Consider the following 21,209-nt stretch of genomic DNA (forward strand, 5'->3'; position numbering starts at 1 on the left):
TCTCACTTTACCTATTTCTTCTCACTGTTACACATGTGAACACATTTATTGAATACTTATGCTTTGAACTATAAGTACTTTATATTCAGAATCTCACTTAATACTATCAAGAATCCCAAAGGTTTCCCATCATGCGAAATGCCCGGCTAGGTGAAGCACAAGCTGGAATCAAGATTGCCAGGAGAAATATCAATAATCTCAGATATGCAGATGACACCATCCTTATGGCAGAAAGCAAAGAAGAATGAAAAAAACTTGCTTGAAAGTGAAAAAGGAGAGTGAAAAAGTTGGCTTAAAACTCAACATCAAAAAAACGAAGATCATGGCATCTGGTCCCATCACTTCATGCAAATAGATGGGGAAACAATGGAAACAGTGACAGACTTTATTTTCTTGGGCTCCAAAATCACTGCAGATGGTGACTGCAGCCATGAAATTAAAAGACACTTGCTCCTTGGAAGAAAAGCTATGAACAACTTGTGTGTGTGTTAGTTGCTCAGTCGTGTCTGACTCTTTGCGACCCTATAGATTGTAGCCCACCAGGCTCCTCTGTCCGTGGGATTCTCCAAGCAAGAATACTGGAGTGGGTTGCCATTTCCTTCTCCAGGGGATCTTCCTGACCCAGGGATTGAACCCTGGTCTCCTGCATTACAGGTGGATGCTTTACCATCTGAGCTACTAGGGAAGCCCATGAACAACTTAGACAGCATATTAAAAAGCAGAGACATTACTTTGCCAACAAAGGTCCACGTAGTCAAAGCTATGGTTTTTTCAGTAATTATGTATGGATGTGAGAGTTGGACTATAAGGAAAGCTGAGCACCGAAGAATTGATGCTTTTGAACTATGGTGCTGGAGAAGACTCTTGAAGAGTCTCTTGGACTGCAAGGAGATCCAACCATTCTGTCCTAAAAGAAATCAGCCCTGAATATTTATTGGAAGGACTGATGCCGAAGCTGAAGCTCCAATACTTTGGCCACCTGACGCGAAGAACTGACTCACTGGAAAAGACCCTGACGCTGCGAAAGGTTGAAGGCAGGAGGAGGAGGAGGCAACAGAGGATGAGATGGTTGGATGGCATCACCGACTGGATGGACATGAGTCTGAGCAAGCTCAATAAGTTGGTGATGGACAGGAAAGTCTGGCCACAGTCCATGTGGTTTCAAAGCGTCTGACACAACTGAGAGACTGGACTGAACTGATGGTTACTCCCACGCTTTTACATGGAAGCTGATGTGATTTGTCCACAGTTGGGCAGTGCTAACTTTGAATTTTAGTCCAGGATATCTGGTCTGTGTGAATAAGGCAAGGATAAGTCAGAAAGAAGACAGACTGAAAATTATATATAACATAGTGCCAAAGTCAGAAAAGGGAAGGAAGTGGAGGAATTGTGTGCCATGAGAGACAGAAGTGTTAATTTTATACTTTCTGTGATCAGGAAAGCTTGTCAAATAAACGGACTTTTTAGCAGGAAACAACAACAAATGGGAAATTAGTATCACGTCACAGTAAAGCTTGGACTATCAAAAACTCAAATTTCAGGTTTTCAGTTGCAAGTTGTTTGTGACGAAACATGTCGAACTAGCCCCTCTGAGTCTGCCTTCTAGCTGTGAAAGGAAAGTAATACTACAAACTTCGTAGGCTCGTGACAAGGCAATAATCAGCAAGGAAATTAACACGAATTCAGAGTTCTATTAAGAATTTTAACCACTGGCTGAGACTGGGAAACGAACTGTGGGAAAGCCCACCTGTCTTCCACCCCGCGCACCGCCCCCTCTGTCTGGAGTTCACCCGGTGATTGGCTGCTCAACATGTCCGATCCGACCCCCCGCGCGTCCAGTCCAATCCCAGCCGTCCTTGAACCGCAAGTTCCCAGGGACCAGCCGAGTGGGCGGGCCCTGTGACGTCTGACGGCGCTTCACGTCACCGTGGCGGAAGTCGCGGCCGCTGTTTTGAAATCAGACCGCTCGAGTCTCACAAGCTCCTGCTTACGCCGAGGCCTGAGGTCGAGCAGCGTCGGGGGACATCCCCGACACCTATCCTCCAGCCCTGCTGACCTGACGCCGCTGCCACGCCATGTCCACCCCTCCGCTGGCGGCGTCGGGGATGGCGCCCGGGCCCTTCGCCGGGCCCCAGGCCCAGCAGGCGGCCCGAGAGGTCAACACTGCATCGCTCTGCAGAATCGGGCAGGAAACGGTCCAAGACATCGTGTACCGCACCATGGAGATCTTCCAGCTCCTGAGGAACATGCAGGTGGGAAGGAGGGCGGGCCCCTCTCCGGGGCGTGCTTGGAGAAAGCGAGGTGCTTCTGCGAGGGAAGGAGCAGCTTGTTTGTTACCTGAGGTCCCTCGGCGTCGATGCGGCTGCCCTGGGCAATCCACGAGTATGGAGTCGCCCCCATTTACATTCAGAAGTGTTCCCCGATAAAGTGTCTGTCCCCAAGATGTGAAGGTGATGTTTTCCAGACCGGATTTCTGAAAAGGATGAAGCCGCATTTTCTAGATTCGACCAGGTTCTGTAGGCTCTAGGTGAACTCGTATCTTTCAAGGTAGAGGTGGGCCTCACTCCTCCACGCTCTTTGGGTTATTTTAATCTCATATTTTTCCACAGAATACTTTGTGATGGTTCAAGGAGTTGAATTCAGATTCTGCTAACCATTTTTGCTAAACAGCTTTATTTTGGTATAACTGATTCCCAATACAATGCATTTATTCAAAGTTTTGACGCATGTGTACTTGTGAAACCAACGTCCATCACCCCACAGTTCCCTCTGTGGAGAAGTGAGCACATTCTCGTGCCCCTTTTAAATTTACTTCTGGCTTTCCGTCCACAGGCAGTCTCTCTTTTGATTTCTGGCATCATAGCTAGTTGGCATTTTCTAGAGTTTCCTACACATGATATCATACACTATGATTGGGGGCGGGGGGAGGGGGGATGCGGATCTGGCTTCTTTCACTCAACAAATATCAATAGGTCATTCCTTTTCATTGCTGAACAGTATTCTATTGTATGAATATATCACAATTAGTGTATCTGTTGATGGCCATTTGGTCTGTATCCACTTTGGAGCTATTATAAATAACACTTCTGAGTGTTCAGCTACAAATGTTTGTGTGAACATATGTTTCATTTCTCTTGAGTAGGTAGATGCCTAGGCGTGGAATTGCTGGGTTATGAGGGAAATGATTGATTACTATTCTAAGAAACTTTTCCAAAAGTTTCCTCATCCTTGCCAGTAGTTGTTACTGTCTTTTTCCTTGGTTTTTTTTTTTTTTTTGGAATTGTATGTCTTTCTGTTTCATCAGTACTTTCTCCCAGTCTGTGGCATGTCTTTTTATTCTCTTCACATTGTCTTTTGAAGAACAGATATTTTAAACTTTAATGGAATCCAATTTATTGATTTGTCCTTTTACAGATTTTGGGTTTTGGTACCATACCTAAGAAGTCTTTGCCTAACCCAAAGATTTCTTATGTTTTCTTCTGAAGTTTTATAGTCTTAGGTTTTACATTTAGGTCTATGATCCACATGGAGTTACTTTTTAAAAATACTGATAGATATAGATCTGTTTTTTTTTTTGCGTTTGGATATCATGTCAGTCCAGCACCATTTTACTGTTTTACTAACCCATGTTTAAGGCTTATCTTACTAGTGTGTGATGTGGATATCATTCTTGTTTTATGGATGAGGATTCTATGGATTCACCTCTCTATTCTGAGAGGTGAAGTGACAGAGGTGATAGTCAGTGTAGGGTAAATTTGAAACCAGGTCCTCAGACTCTTAGAACTTTCGAACTCTTATTTCAGCTGCACTAAAGATTGTTTTATTGCCTTTTTAAATACAATGGTTGGGGTGTTTTTCCTATTGATTCTAGAAGTAATACAACTGTATGGAAATATTTTAAGACCCTGTTAATAAGCCACTGTGAGATAAAAAGGGAATCCAAGAGGAGATATGAAATCTTTGGCAATTGTTTTAAAAATATATAGATTAAAATGTAAGATGATTAAAATAGATTAAATGATCTCTTAGAATTTAGCAAATATTTATTTTTAAGCTGCTGTATTGGACTAGTAGAGCTACTAGCTAACATTTATCAAATACTTTCCTTAGGAACATTGTTGTAAGAACAGTTCTAAGAAGTATTTTTATCTCTATTTTACAATTAAGGAAACTGAGACTTGAAGGATTTACTCAACATCATATATGACTGGTAGCTTTTTCTACTAACCTTTTTATTATACTAACTTGCTATCAACAGTTTGTATTATTAACAGAGATCTAATACACATCCATGACTGACAGTGAAAGAACTGAACTCTTTCAAAAATACTATCAATAACTAGATTACATGTGGACATATATTCAAAATCAATTTGTAAGGACTACAATAACTTTTTCTTTGTGCTTGTGAATTCTGTGTTTTAACTCACTAAGAACCTTTGGGCCATATCATAATTGGCTGTAAATTAAGCAACAGTGTGCTCCTTAATTTATAGAAAGCTGGGAGGAGAAGTGGTACAAACAAGACTACATATAAACTATTTGTTAATACATTTTTAATTTCAAATTTTTAAAATTATCTTCTATATTATTAATCCAGAAGGATCAGATCAGATCAGATCAGTCGCTCAGTCGTGTCCGACTCTTTGCGACCCCATGAATTGCAGCATGCCAGGCCTCCCTGTCCATCACCAACTCCCGGAGTTCACTGAGACGTCCATGGAGTCAGTGATGCCATCCAGCCATCTCATCCTCTGTCGTCCCCTTCTCCTCTTGCCCCCAATCCTTCCCAGCATCAGAGTCTTTTCCAATGAGTCAACTCTTTGCATGAGGTGGCCAAAGTACTGGAGTTTCAGCTTTAGCATCATTCCTTGTAAAGAAATCCCAGGGCTGATCTCCTTCAGAATCGACTGGTTGGATCTCCCTGCAGTCCAAGGGACTCGCAAGAGTCTTCTCCAACACCACAGTTCAAAAGCATCAATTCTTTGGTGCTCAGCTTTCTTCACAGTCCAACTCTTACATCCATACATGACCACTGGAAAAACCATAGCCTTGACTAGATGGACCTTCGTTGGCAAAGTAATGTCTCTGCTTTTTAATATGCTGTCTAGGTTGGTCATAACTTTCCTTCCAAAGAGTAAGCGTCTTTTAATTTCATGGTTGCAATCTCCATCTACAGTGATTTTGGAGCCCCCAAAAATAAAGTCTGACACTGTTTCCACTGTTTCCCCATCTATTTCCCATGAAGTGATGGGACCAGATGCCATGATCTTAGTTTTCTGAATGTTGAGCTTTAAGCCAACCTTGTGAGTCTCCTCTTTAACTTTCATCAAGAGGCTCTTTAGCTCCTCTTCACTTTCTGCCATAAGGGTGGTGTCATCTGAATATCTGTGGTTATTAATATTTCTCCTGGCAATCTTGATTCCAGCTTGTGCGTCTTCAAGCCCAGCACAAAACTCAGCAGTGGCCACAGGACTGGAAAAGGTCAGTTTTCATTCCAATTCCAAAGAAAGGCAATGCCAAAGAATGCTCAAACTACCGCACAATTGCACTCATCTCACAAGCTAGTAAAATAATGCTCAAAATTCTCCAAGCCAGGCTTCAGCAATACATGAACCGTGAACTTCCAGATGTTCAAGCTGGTTTTAGAAAAGGCAGAGGAACCAGAGATCAAATTGCCAACATCCACTGGATCATGGAAAACACAAGAGAGTTCCAGAAAAACATCTATTTCTTCTTTATTGACTATGCCAAAGCCTTTGACTGTGTGGATCACAATAAACTGTGGACAATTCTGAAAGAGATGGGAATACCAGACCACCTGACCTGCCTCTTGAGAAACCTGTATGCAGGTCAGGAAGCAACAGTTAGAACTGGACATGGAACAACAGACTGGTCCCAAATAGGAAAAGGAGTATGTCAAGGCTGTATATTGTCACCCTGCTTATTTAACTTATATGCAGAGTACATCATGAGTATCTTTAGTCTTTATTAAATACAAAATATAGGCAAAGTATGTAGTACCTACAATGTAGGTACAAAAAATGTAGTACCATAATAAAGGTATAGCCTGCTTCTGTATGTAAAGTGTAATTATTATATTTCTTATTGTCACCCAAACAAGAAAGCAGTGACCCTTTGAAAATTTTTTCTTATTTTTTAATGTTTTGAAACTTCATAAATTGAAAGATCATGAGAAATCCCACATAGTATTGTGGAGGGTGAACTCTCAATGCTTTTGTCCTTTAAACTGTTTTCACTAATTCAGTCTTTGATACTTTAACCCTTTTCTTTGAGATATCATCTTCAGAATGTTTTAATGCTTGAAAATTTCCCAAAATCCTAATATTATAAAAACTAATTTCAAAGAATTTTAAAAGATCCATCTCCTTAAATTGTAAACCATAACATTACAGGAAATTTAGAAGTGAGATAAAAGAAGAAAATCAATTATTAAGCCTATCTTCCTGTTAAATCTTTTATGAACTATTACACCTTTTAATTGGAGAAGGAAATGGCAACCCACTCCAGTACTCTTGCCTGGAGAATCCCATGGAGGGAGGAGCCTGGTAGGCTACAGTCCATGGGGCTGCAAAGAGTCGGACATGACTGAGCAACTTGACTCACACCTTTTAATAACTGTATATGTATAATTACGTATACACCTTTGGTCTTTTTTTTTCCCCCTCTGTGCTTATGGTTTTACCTACTTGGAACAATAGTGGCTCTTATTTTCTTTCTTCTCTGAACACTGTATCAGGCTTTTTTTGATTCCTACCTCAGCTGTTTAGGAAAGAAAAAAAGGATGAAGTGAGGTTTAGAAAAGACTGGATTGATCTTCTAGCTTTAAACATTATTTGGAGTTTTGATTTTAAGTCACTTTGTAATCCCTAAGTGTATGAATTAGTGATTTTAATGAAATTGTATACTAGAAACCATTGTACAAACTTTGTTAATTCTAGTTTTAGGATAATTTCACAGATCAAATTGTGGGAATAAAATATTGTAAAGATGTACACAGAGAGGAAGATTTTGTAAGTTTCAGCACTGCACAAAATATGCATTTAGTTGTAAGTAAGTAGTAGTTTTTCCATTTATCTGTGATTTTTGTCATTTCAGTATGTATTTTGGCTTCTTTTGGTAAAATTCCTGAATTAAAAATATATAAGCATCCAAGACAGAGTTATGATCATAGAAGTTATTTGCAATAATTTATTAATAATATTCAAGTACAGATTGATTTGTTACTATATATCACCTGCTATTGATTTCTTTTAAAGTAAAACTTTTGGTGACAGCTTTATGTTTTAATGCATGCCCAGAACATCTTAATTATAATAGTTAAGGTATCTTGAGATTATTTTTGCAACAACGGCAGCATACTCTTCTTTTTCTTCTACTGAAAAGTCCTATCTTCATTTTTTTCCTTTTCTTCTTCTTTTTCTTAAAATTGTATTTTGAGTTGTTTGAATTCAGCTCCTGGTTGAGTTCAGCACCTTGCTGCTTTTACATTATCTTAAGTGATATTAAAATTGTGTATTCTTTTTAGTTATAATACAAAGCTATGGTATAAATATAATCAAAAGTTAGAGGCAGAAAGCATTTCAACTGATCAGAAAGGCTTATCACAAAGTCTTGTAGAACTGCTTGACAGTATGCTAAGGAGCTAATTAATAAATGAGCATGTATTACTGTTAAATTCTTAAAGTTGCACTTGATTCATTGTGAGGAACAGCTTGCTTTTATGCATTGCTCAAAGATTGTTTCTGTTCGTTAGCTTTGCTTAAAGAAAATCTTGATTTTTATTACTTTTTGTTTCTGGGTTTTTGTCCGAGAAGCTGCCAAATGGTGTCACTTACCATACTGGAACATACCAAGACCGGTTAGCAAAACTACAGGATCACCTTCGCCAACTTTCTATTCTCTTCAGGAAGCTGAGATTGGTCTATGATAAATGCAATGAAAACTGCGGAGGGATGGATCCGATTCCAGTAGAGGCAAGTTTTAGTGGTCGAGGGAGGGTGAATGTAAGAGTCTTAGGACATTTGTAATTTTTTCCCTTTTTCTCTTCTATTTTCACAGTATTTTCAGATTTTGATCATACTGGTTTCACTTTTGACTAGAAAAGATTAAATTGTGAGATATATGTGTGTGTGTATATATATATAGAACTGTCTTTTCATGTTGATAATTTCTTGCAGACTTTAGCATCCAGGCTGATGGTGAATTTTTGTTGTTGGGGGAGATTATCGGAGATTATCTGTGGCACTTATATTATTGCTGTCAGTGTCTCATTTTAATTAAGTCAGTGCATGATGTCTTAGTAGACATTTTAATAGTATTGTAAAATACTTTTACAGTGGTTTTCATGTAAGTTCTTTATGGATAAAAGGTTATGACCATTTTCATCATTATTAAATTATCTTAGTAGAATCACTCTAGTTTTAAATATATTTCTTTAAGTTTAATATTGGATCGTAGGTATATTTTAGTTAATCAGGTATACGGTTATTTTTATAGGTGGTCCTTTCCTGTTGACAAGTGATAATCTCTGCCACCAGAGGTAGCTGGTGGCAGAGAGTGGGGTTAGATGTTCTCTCACTCTATATAAAGAACAGTTCCATGTCGTCAGTGCTTTCTTATTTGAGTGATCAGCATGTATGGGGTGAACAGACAAAGAGTAAACTGCAATACAGCCTGAAAAAAAGTGGTCAGATGTGGAGGGTCAGAAATATAGTGGACTCTGACAGAGGCTGCAGAAAAGTCAAGGAAAATAAGGAATGAAAACTGTCCAGCAGATTTTGCTAGAGGAAAACTGTTGGTATATTTGGTCAGAGCTTTGGTAGAAAGATAGCAACAGAAGTCAGATCACAGTGAGCTGAAGATTAAACAGGAGGTAAGGAACTGAAGCCAAAAAGTGGATATCCATCTTTCAAGAAGCTTAGACTAAAAACAAAAGAAGAAGTAGGTGGTAGGAGGGATAGAGTTTGGGTTCCCCCCCACCACCCCCCACCCCGCCCCTTCCAAATGGGAGAACTTGTTTAGATGAAAATGGAAGAAAACAGTCAGGTGAGGTCAGGGGAAATAAATAATGAAGTCGGGAGGGCAGAGGAATCAGTGTACAGGAATGAAGACTAAATGTATTTGAGATGAAGGACCACTGTCCGCATTTGGAGAGAGGAAAGGAAGAAAGTAGTTGTGGATGTAGGCAAATTTATATTTGTCCCAAGAATTCACAGAAGTTTGGCTAGATTGATTACTGGTTATACTAGTTACTTACCTCTGTCCTATTCCTGCATTGGTAATATAAGATGGAAGAGACAAGTCTCTGGTGACTGTACAAGGGGTTTCATCAAACAAATGTCATCACAAATCTATACATATTTAATTATAATTCTGCTGGAAGTTTCATTGCTATATAAACTTTTTCTCTTACAAAAAAACTTTCTCCCAAATATAAGACATCTAGAAATCTACATAGACACTTCAATAGCAAGTAAATCACAATTATATATGTCCATGAAGTTCCTTTCTTTCTAGTATAGATCAAGGAAGCCTATTCTAGCTGAATGGACATAAAGTACTTAAGGGTAGGACTTGTATCTTATTTGGCATTATTTTTGCAGTGTCTGCTCACCCAGTGTCTGCCAATTAAATATTTGCTGATTGACTGAGTAGGATATTACTTAATTAAATGTGACAACTAATTTTGCTAAAAGGACTGTTTTGCAAAAGAAACCCAAAAAGCAAATGTATAGAACTCATTGAAATGATATATACTTCTAATGCTTTTATTTTAGGCCATCACTTGAATTAAAATATATTTTTGTACTGTTAAGATAAAAGTATAAAAATTTATCTTAATTAGATGTATTATCTATGTCAGTATAATTGGAAATTGTGTGTCATATCTTTGACTTTTAACTTGTGTCTGTCACTCTCAGCAACTTATTCCATATGTGGAAGAAGATGGCTCAAAAGATGACCGGGCTGGCCCACCTCGGTTTGCTAGTGAAGAGAGGCGAGAAATTGCTGAAGTCAATAAAGTGAGTTGCTAGTCTGTATGTCTTACATTTCTGAATATTGATAAAAATTAAAAGGGAGTCTATATAACTCAAAAACATAATTTGAATTATAGAATTACATGAAGTTGTTTCTTGGCAAATTTAACCTAGTTAGATTACAACTCCAGAGAAGGCACTAGCGACCCACTCCAGTATTCTTGCCTAGAAAATCCCATGGGCAGAAGAGCCTGGTGGGCTGCAGTCTATGGAGTCGCACAGAGTCGGACACGACTGAGCGACTTGGCTTTCACTTTTCACTTTCATGCATTGGAGAAGGAAATGGCAACCCACTCCAGTATTCTTGCCTGGAGAATCCCAGGGACGGGAGCCTCATGGGCTGCTGCCTATGGGGTCGCACAGAGTCGGACATGACTGAAGCGACTTAGCAGCAGCAGCAGATTACAACTCAAAACTCAGAGGTAAACAGAAATGCCATCTGGTTAGTCAGAAGATCACAGAATTCAGGCAGTAAAGCTCGTAGAAAGGCCTCATAGGCGCTCTGTCACAGCCCATTTACATTTTCTTCTCTAGGCAGAATTGTAGCTCTCTAGGTTACAGCATGTTAGGAGCAGCAAATGATAATACTTTACAAGTAGGAGATGTGAATGTCTCAACAGCTGAATAAGAAACTGAGAGTTATCAAAGCACTACCCCATCCTACCCTTCACCCCACAAAAGTTCCTAACTTGAATTTAATGCTGATTACTTTCAGAAGTTCAGAAGATAATGTTCAGATAGTTCTCTTGAAGCATAGGGAAATAAGGGATGTTGTCGGTCCATTCTGGGATAGAAGCGTGGCTAACAAATAGCACACAAAATAAAACTACCAGTCTTGGTGCTTTACTTTCAAATAAGTGCCCCCACCTCCTGCCTCACTCCTGAAATTCCTAATGCTAGTTAATAGAATTCATCAGGACATTAATTAATCTACCACAGCCAAAGAGGGTTTTCTGAGGTAGAGGAGGAAGACTTAGTTTACTTATATAAGGTCTGTAGGCTAAACTGAAAAAAAATTTTAGCAGCAGCAGCAGCAGAAGACATTTGATAGACTTCAAATGTTGAGGACTCAAAGAATGCTTACAATTATTAATGTGATAGTCTTTAAAAAAAAACTTTTTATTTCAGATATGTAGCCAACATTTTTCATAGAAATGAAATACAAAACTAGTCATATTGCTGCTGCTGCTGCTAAGTCACTTCAGTCGTGTCCGACTCTGTGCGACCCCATGGACAGCAGCCCACCAGGCTCCTCTGTCCACGGGATTCTCCAGGCAAGAATACTGGAGTGGATTGCCATTTCCTTCTCCAGTCATATTAAAAACAGGCAGAAAATAAGATGCCTTATACTACTGTGTTTGATGCTATTTTAGAAATTATAGCCAGTGAAACAAACTTTATGAAACAGAAGTTATAATATTATATAAAAATTTGTTAAGTTTATTAAGGTAGTACATAACATTATAGCTTAAGCTTCTGAAGCTCAAAGCAGCTCACTGATTAACAAGTAGAAGCAATAAGTATTTGATAAAAGAGCTTAAAGATTTATACCATTTTCCTATAATGTCATAAACCAGTTAGATTATAAGATCCTATTCACAATTGCAACAACAAATATTAAGTTGTTAGTATTTCCATAATATATGACACTAAACTTAGTATATATAAAAGGATTTTTTTGGTAAAACTTTTTATGTTATATTGGAGTATAGCTGATTAACAATATTATGATAGTTTCAGGTGAACAGCAAAGGGACTCAGCCATACTTACACATGTATCCATTCTCCTCCAAACTGCCCTCCCATTCCGGCTGCCGCATACCATTGAGCAGAATTCCATGTGCTGTACAGTAGGTCCTTTTTGTTATCCATTTTAAATACAAAAGTGTATACATGTCTAACGCGAACTCCCTAACTGTCCCTTCCCAAGAAAAATCCCAAATAAAGAACCTAACCTTACACCTAAAATGACTAGAGAAAGATCAGATAAAACCTAAAGTTAGTAGAAGGAAATAAATCAAAGATCAGAGCAGAAATAAATGAAATAGAGACAAAGAAAACAGTTGCAAAGATGAATGAAACTAAAAGCTGGTACTTTGAAAAGATAAACAGAATTCATAAACCCTTTGCCAGACTCATAAAGAAATTTTGAACAGCTGAAAAAACACATGACATTCTTACATGGGCAATAACTACTCTAAAAATGCCAGTCTTGATTATTTCATAGTTATTTATTTTTTTAATTCAAGGATAATTGCTTTACAGAATAGTGTTAGCAACACTCCAAGTACAAATGTGAATTCTCTTGAAATTGCACAAAATAGTAAGATTTTAGTGCAATACCAATCAAAAAACAAATAAAAAATTGGAACTTTTTTCCTTGAGAGCATACTCAAACGTATATAATAAAAAAAAATTCCAGTAAGAGTAATAAAATGAACAGACTCTGCTTCAAAAATTAAAATGTTAGATGAAGCACATTATAAAAACAGTAAGTGTGAAATCCTGGCATAAGAACAGACAGATTCAGTTCAGTCGCTCAGTTGTGTCTGACTCTGTGACCCTGTGGACTTCAGCGTGCCAGGCCTCCCTGTCCATCACTTAAACTTATATCCATTGAGTTGGTGATGCCATCCAACCATCTCATCCTCTGTCATCCCCTTCTCCTCCCACCTTCAATCTTTTCCAGCATCAGGGTCTTTTCCAATGATTCAGTTCTTCGCATCAGGTAGCCAAAGTATTGGGAGTTTCAGCTTCAACATCAGTCCTTCCAATGAATATTCAGGGCTGATTTCCTTTAGAATGGGCTGGTGGGATCTCCTTGCAGTCCAAGGGATTCTCAAGAGTCTTCTCCAACACCACAGTTCAAAAGCATCAATTCTTCGGCGCTCAGCTTTCTTTATAGTCCAACTCTCACATCCATTGGAATGAAAACTGACATTTTCCAGTCCTGTGGCCACCGCTGAGTTTTCCAAATTTGCTGGCATATTGAGTGCAGCACTTTGACAGCATCATCATTTAGGATTTGAAATAGCTCAACTGGAATTCCATCACCTCCACTACCTCTGTTCATAGTGATGCTTCCTACGGCCCACTTGACTTCACATTCCAGGATGTCTGGCTCTAGGTCGGTGATCACACCATCATGGTTATCTGGGTCGTGAAGATCTCTTTTGTATGGTTCTTCTGTGTATTCTTGCAACCTTTTCTTAATATCTTCTGCTTCTGTTAGGTCCATACCATTTATATCCTTTATTGAGCGCATCTCTGCATGAAATGTTCCCTTGGTATCTAAATTTCTTGAAGGGATCGCTAGTCTTTCCCGTTCTATTGTTTTCCTCTATTTCTTTGTATTGATCGCTGAGGAAGGCTTTCTTATCTCTCTTTGGTATTTTTTGGAACTCTGTATTCAAATGGGTATATCTTTCCTTTTCTCCTTTGCTTTTTGCTTCTCTTCTTTTCATAGCTATTTGTAAGGCCTCCTCAGACAGCCATTTTGCTTTTTTGCATTTCTTTTTCTTGGGGATGGTCTTGATCTCTATCTCCTGTACTGTGTCATGAACCTCCATCCATAGTTCAGAAAGAATGAAGAGATGGAGCCAAAGCAAAAACACCATCCACTTGTAGATGTGAATGGTGATAGAAGCAAGGTCCGATGCTGTAAAGAGCAATATTGCATAGGAACCTGGAATGTTAGGTTCATGAATCAAGGCAAATTGGAAGTGGTCAAACAGGAGATGGCAAGAGTGAATATCGACATTTTAGGAATCAGCAAACTAAAATGGACTGGAATGGGTGAATTTAACTCAGATGACCATTATATCTACTACTGTGGGCAAGAATCCCTTAGAAGAAATGGAGTAGCCATCATAGTCAACAGGAGTCCAAAATGCAATACTTGGATGCAATCTCAAAAACGACAGAATGATCTCTTTTCATTTCCAAGGCAAACCATTCGATATCACAGTAATCCAAGTCTATGCCCTGACTAGTAATGCTGAAGAAGCTGAAGTTGAACTGTTCTATGAAGACCTACAAGACCTTCTAGAACTAACACCCAAAAAAGATGTCCTTTTCATTATAGGGGACTGGAATGCAAAAGTGGGAAGTCAAGAAATACCTGGGGTAACAGGCAGATTTGGCCTTGGAGTACAGAAAAAAGCAGGGCAAAGGCTAAGAGTTTTGCTAAGAGAACGCACTGGTCATAGCAAACACCCTCTTCCAACAACACAAGAGAAGACTCTACACGTGGACATCACCAGATGGTCGATACTGAAATCAGATTGATTACATTCTTTGCGGCCAGAGGTGTAGAAGCTCTACTCAGTCAGCAAAAACAAGACCGGGAGCTGACTGTGGCTCAGATCACAAACTCCTTATTGCCAAATTCAGACTTAAATTGAAGAAAAGTAGGGAAAACCACTAGACCATTCAGGTATGACCTAAATCAAATCCCTTATGATTATACAGACAGATTAGTGAAATAATATTCAGAAAAACTGTTTTACTATTATATTAATATGTGACAATTTAATATGACATAAGAGGGATTATGTGGAAAATTAGTCTTTAAAAATAGACACTTTGGGGAAATTTTAGCTAGTTTTTACATTATACCATGTGTCAAAATGAATTTCACAGTTGAAAATAAGACTTGTAAAACAAAATACTAGAAAACTAAAAGAAAAATATATATAAAAACTCAGAAAAAAAAGATTTTTCTAAAATAACATTTAAGAAAATTTTATGAGGTAAACTATACATTAAGAATATTTACAGCAAATTTGACAATAATAAGCATAAAGAATTTACAGTAGGGATTAGGAGGGGAAACTTTTAAGTTAGATCTTGAAGAGTAAGTGGTGTTTGGTAGTCCAGAGATGAGACATCCATATATTAAGTGTTTTATGTTAAGGTTGATAATCTTATATATTAATTCACAATGGATATATCCTATTATTTTTCTCTGTAGTAAGGATGTTAGTTATAGAATGAAATGTATAGGTAAATGAAACACCATTGTGTGTGATGATTACTTTGATTTCGTAATGCTACGTGTGACTTAAATATAGTTTGTTCTCTAACCTAGAAGATATTATGATATTTTGGTGGGGCAGGGGAGAGAAAAGCTCCAGAATGAGATCATTTCTCTAAAGATAAGTTTCATTACACTTCCTATTTCTCTAAGTTTCTCCCTTTTTCTAATATGGTTTTGAAATAGCCTATTCTATGGAGGAGTCTGGTGGGCTACAGTTCATGGGACCGCAAAGAGACACGACTGAGCGACTTCACTTTCACTTTCTTTTCAAATAATCAGAATATAGTCATTCCTTGACAGTGTGTAATCAAAACACTCTTACTAGCTAGAATTTTGTGAATTTTAAGATAAGGATATAATTGATACAAAGCATTTGATATGTTTTTCTCCACATTTGGATGTAGGTCTCTTTATGGTCTCTGTCTAGGACCCACCTACCTCTTTCCTTTCCCCAGTTGTTTCAGTGTGGTTATGTCATAATTGGGATTCAGTAAATATTCTGTGTTTGTATTATTATGGCACATAGATACTGTTTATTGCTAAACCACATAGGAAACCAGAGTTATATTTCCTGGAACAATTTTTTGTTTTCCTAGAGTTAATAGTTCTGTAATTTTGAAAATTTTTGATTAGTTCTTTATGGATCTGTGGGAGCAGCTCAGTACTGTTTTCCAACTTTCCAGCATCAAATTATCAGATGACTTACAGGTTTGTTCCCCCAATTCCACCCTGCCCCCAGAGTCCTCCTTCTTGCTGGGACCATCTTGCTAGGTCTGAATTGAATGCTCACTAAGCCTGGTATTCAACTACTGTCCTGGGGCCTTTCCTTCACCTCTTCAGTTAATTTTACTATCTCCTCAGTCTTCCATCTTCCTCTTTCTTCGTTTATTTCCTCCCTTGTTTGTAAGGTTCATACATCAGTGGCTTCTTCAGGAGAAATGCAGGGACTTAAGTTTTTAGTCTTTGTGTATCTGTCCAGATGATTGTTTGGTTGGATATAAAATTATATGTTGTAAATTAATTTCCCTCAGGAATTAGAAGGTGTTCTTCCATAATCTCCTCATATGGCATTTGGTAGATTTTAAAGAGCCTAGTTATAAATATTTTTAGGCTCTGTGAGACAAAAAGCCTTGTTCTGATGTAAAAACCATCCTTAGTTCACAGGCCTTACAAAAACAGGTCACGTGCCATAGTTTGTCTATTACGTTTTGTTGTCTTTGTAGATGGAGGATCAAAGATCTGTGGAGCATCAGATGCTTAAACATGAGGCGTTTCTATTTGGGAGTGAGGCACTAAGACACTAATCATAGGCTTTGTGAATTGGCCTTCATCATAGCAAGATTGGAAACAAGCTGGCTTTTTTCTTTGGAGGATCCCCAAGGATCTTTTACTGACATTTTTTTCTTTAGGGCTGTTCAGAATCTTCCAGTGTCCTACACAGAGGGATAGTCTCTTGTCTTCTTGCTTTCTGCTGTGCTGGTGGCACTGAATCCCTGAATCCCCAGCTATTCGGTTCATAAGAAACAAACCTGGTTCCCTGAAAGGGGGAGTGGGTACGGAAGTCTGGAGAGGGGACTCAGTCCCGTGTTGGTGAGGAGTAGGAATGAGCAGCCTAGGCTCTTGCTTGTTTCTGTAGCTCTTCCCCTCCAGCTTCCGTCCCCAGGCCTCACAGCAGACTTTGCCATGGCACCTGCCTCCATGGAGATCAGCCATTCTCAGGGGCATCCTTCTGGGTGGGACAGTGGTTTCCTCCCATTCATTTACCATTCCTCTCATTTACTATACCCCTTCTATGCCCCACCTTAAAATGTGCCACCTGGCATCTACTATTGTCTCCTTTCTGATCATTTTTCTCCATATGAATTTATAGCCTTTTCATTCCCCTCCTGCCATTTTATTAGGGTTTGAGAAAAAAAAGAAATACGTGTTTAGTCCACAGTGTTTATCTGCAGTAAGTTTATTTCAATACACAAAATAGTATTTCTGAAGGTTTATCTATTTTTGGAATAAAAGCCCATATTTTAAATTCTGTTCCCATTTCTACTTCAGGCATTTGAGAACGCTTTTTGATTTTGATTAAACCATTTGAATCTGTTGAATTTGCTGTTGTATGTGCTTCTGGCTTTGGGGTAAAACTTGTTTCATTAACATGGTATTGAACTGAAAATTATTACAAAAAGGAAAGAATCCATTAAATGTTTTAAATTAAACAGATTTAAAGCTTAGCCCTATATTTCCACTGGAAAAAATTTTAAAGAGAATTTAGAGAGAATGTATCTTCTCTTGAGAGGCAGGAGAAGTATTCATTTGATTGGCCTCATGGCTCTCTCTTACTTCCTGGAAACTGTTAGTCTAATTTGAGGAAAGACTGAAGAACTAAGTGATAAACAGACCAATAAAAAAAAAAAAAGGGAGAGGCTTACTTCACTCTGAATGACACTCTGTAGGTCCATCCTAAAAAGTTTAAAGTTTGAAAAAAAAAAAAAAAATATATATATATATTTTTTTTTTTTTTTTAAAGGGGAGAGGCCTAAGTTTTGGTTAACTCAAATTGAAATTCCCCTTAAAAAAGCAAAAGAGAATAAAGTTAACAGCTAAAAACCAAAGTGGATTTTTTGACCCAAAGAGGTTTTTAACTCATTCCTTAAATAAAGCATCATAAATGTGAATTAAACATAATTCATATCCTATTAACCAAGTTATCTTATGTATAGTTAGTGCCACTAATTATTTTTTCCTTTCCTCTACTTATTCAAATTTTGTACCTCCCTTCTGGAATATAAGATTAAAATATAGTTGAAAAATTATAAAATACTGAGTAAACTCATGATCATTGATATATTTTTCTGCCTTAATGGCACACATACCTGAGTGTTTTTGTGAAAAATGTTTATTTGAAATAACCACCTTCAGATGGTAAAATGTTGGTCTAATCTAATTACAGGCTTCCCTGGTAGCTTAGTGGTAAAGAATCTGCCTGCCAATGTAGGAGATGTGGGTTCAGTCCCTGGGTTGAGAAGATCCCCTGGAGAAGGAAATGGCAACCCACTCTAGTATTCTTGCCTAGGGAGTCCCATGGACAGGCTGTAGTCCATGGGGTCACAAGAGAGTCAGACATGACTAAGCGACTAAACAACAATTTAATTACATAATTACACAGATGCTATTAAAAGTCGAAATTAATTGGTTTGATTTTTCAACCACAGTTGTGCCTTGACCAACACAGGTCTGGATAGTGCAGGTCCGCTTACATGCAGATTTTTGTCAATAAAATACTACGGTACTGCACAATCTGCAGCTGACTGCATCTAAAGATGCAGAACCATGGATACAGAGGACAGACTGCTTTGATCAATTGTCACAGCTTTTGGGTGAATATTAAATTACACAGTATTACTTAGCATAAACATTTTTTAAGTACTCTACTTACACATTCACCTGTTAATGTAACAAATTAGGCACAGCTGATGGATTTTGATAATAGCAGCTGTCAACCTCTGTTAAAACCAATCAGTGGCAAGATTGTATATATTAAATCCTGTATCATGTCATGAAAATTTATTTACAGTTTAACCACTAATAAGCATAGCTGTCAGCTTTGGTGTTGATATTTTCATGATGTGTTTTGGCCCCAGGTATTTTTTAGTTGTATGCTAATTTTTTTTAATTTAAAACTTAGTGGTCTCTTTGAGACAAACTATCCTAATGCCTTATAATATGGCATTCTTTAAATAAAAAATTTTTACTGTTCCCCAAAGTTGAGTATTACCTTGAAAATATCCTACCGTTTTTTAGTTATCTTTATTTTTTGAGTTAATGAAGCTAAATTTTTTAATATCAGAATTTATACTTCCAAGTGAGTATTCTTTAAAGTAGCATTTATTCCATTGATGAAACCATTGTGGGAGCCATCTGTAACCTCTGTTTTGATACTGATTTGAAAGTCTCTTTTTAACCACTCATTAATATAATTTTATTACTTCCAGTTACTTCTTAATGAATACTGAAAATGTGATCACTAAGCTTCTTTCACCAAACTTGGCCTTTCAAGAAGTTGAATACCAATAGGAATTTCTTCCTCCTCCCTTTTGGCTTCTTTGCTCCTGTTCCCTGACTCTAGATAGAATATGAACAATTTATTTAATCTCAGTTTGCTCTTTAATAAATCAAAATTAAGATTTCTAGGTCTCCTTATAATGAACATGTATGACTTAATCTAGAGGTATTTTAATGTAGTGTCTTTAAAATTATCTAACTAACTATATTACTTCCAAACGTAATATTTCCAAGAGGTCACTTAACAGTAATGATTATCATAATAACTAGTGAACACTTTGAAATTCTCTGTTTTGATCTTGTTTTATCTACACAGACATGTACTACATACGATTTGAAGAAAAGATGCTTAATAAGAAGTTGATAAACTGTGGCCTGTTAGAGAGCCAGATCTGGAGATAACAGACACATTCTATGTGCATTCAGGGCATCCAGCAAATCTCAGTTATGAAGAAGATTCTATCGGGGCTGTGGCATCCTGTCTTCACTTTTCAGAATTAGAAGTAGATTGCACTTCGTGCTTAGAGAAAGTAGTGACTTCTGCCACATGTTTGAAGGATAAATTGCATTTTTATTATACTTTATATTCTCTATTGACAGTTTATGTTCTGTGCCTACCAGTAACATTTGTTGAATGCTTACGTCTACCCACTCCAGTATTCTTGCATGGAGAATCACATGGACAGAGGAGCCTGGCAGGCTGTTGTCTATGGGGTCTCAAAGAGTCCGACACAACTGAGCAACTAACACTTTGACTTTTCATTCACTTTCACTTACTTGTATGCTAGGTGCACTGCTAACACTTGATGTGAATCAGGTCTTTTACTCTTTATAACAACCCTTATGAAATACGTTCAGTTATTATCCCCATTTTTGTGTTGTGGAAGCTGACGCACAGAGAGATTAAGTAATATTTACCTAGTGAAGGAGGTGAGCGTAAACCCAGAGAACCCAGGCTTTAGGGCTTGTGTTCTTAACCATTAAGCTACACTGCCTTGTGGAAACCTATATGCTTAGGTCTTAAAATTGAATATTTTAGCTTATTTTCTTTGGTGGTTCGAGTGGAGGAGGAAAAGGAGGTAGGGGGCTGGAGCCATAGGCTCTGTAGGCCGAATTAGAATTTATTATGCCTTTCAGTGGATGTTTGCGGCCAGAAAAGTATTGAGACCTTCTGCCTTAAGGAAGTGCGTGCTTAGTCCCTCAGTCATGTCTGACTCTTTGGGACCCTGTGGACTGTAGCCCACCAGGCTCCTCTGTCCATGGAATTTTCCAGGCAAGAATACTGGAGTGGGTGCCATTTCGTATTCCTACCTTGCCTTAAGGAAGTGTTTAGCTTAATTTCTGTCTGGTTCATTAGAGTTCTGACTTAATGACATTTTAATCTTATATCTTCATGGTCTGTACTTCATGAAACATTTTTTGATAAATTCTTTTGTTTCTGCAGAAACTCAAACAGAAGAATCAACAGCTGAAGCAAATTATGGATCAATTACGAAATCTCATCTGGGATATAAATGCCATGTTAGCAATGAGGAACTAAACTGATATTTAAATTTCCGGCTTTACACATGTTACACTGTTTTTTTTCCCCTTAAGTACTTTTTCCCTTTGAAGAAGATTATTTATCGGCTTTCAGTCTAGTCACTAGAATTAAAATTTCTATTTTTTACACTGTGGTTTTATATTAAAGTATTCACTGATGGTTTTTTAAAAAGCTATTGATTCTGTGAAAGACTGTTGTAATACATTTTGATGAGATTTGTTTTTGGTTACTCTTCATGAATTGAATAATTGTTTTTTAAAAGCAAAAATAATTAACTTTTGTAAATAAATTTCTAAATTTGACACTGATTGTTTTGTTCATTTCATTACCTGTTTAGGAGAAAATTAAAGGTTTAAATATTCTTGCAGATGAAAATACCAAGTTCAGTCCATCTGTGGTACAAATTAAACATAAAAGTTACCATTTGAGCTCAATTTAAAAATTTTAGTTTGAGTCCCAATAAAGTCCCATGGACTGCAAGGAGATCCAACCAATCAATCCTAAAGGAAAT

General features: G+C 37.7%; 1 protein-coding gene across 3 annotated transcripts; it reads left to right on the forward strand.

Moving 5' to 3' along the window:
* Positions 1-1,945: 1,945 nt before the first annotated feature.
* MED30 (mediator complex subunit 30) lies at positions 1,946-21,000 on the forward strand. Of its 3 annotated transcripts, XM_086336341.1 has the most exons (5): positions 1,946-2,252; positions 7,839-7,997; positions 9,945-10,046; positions 11,796-11,911; positions 20,600-21,000. In XM_086336341.1, the coding sequence occupies exons 1-5, from the start codon at positions 2,076-2,078 to the stop codon at positions 20,625-20,627; spliced, it is 582 nt and encodes a 193-aa protein (XP_086192467.1). In that variant the 5' UTR covers positions 1,946-2,075; the 3' UTR covers positions 20,628-21,000. The 3 variants fall into 3 exon arrangements, with proteins under 3 accessions (XP_086192467.1, XP_086192468.1, XP_086192469.1); XM_086336342.1 differs by lacking the exon at positions 11,796-11,911; XM_086336343.1 differs by lacking the exons at positions 7,839-7,997; positions 9,945-10,046; positions 11,796-11,911.
* The last annotated feature ends 209 nt before the right edge of the window (positions 21,001-21,209 follow it).

Source organism: Bos grunniens, chromosome 14, assembly GCF_055505025.1.
Source record: "Bos grunniens cultivar Pamir isolate PY7600 chromosome 14, Bosgru_T2T1.0, whole genome shotgun sequence".
NCBI classification, from domain to species: domain Eukaryota; kingdom Metazoa; phylum Chordata; class Mammalia; order Artiodactyla; family Bovidae; genus Bos; species Bos grunniens.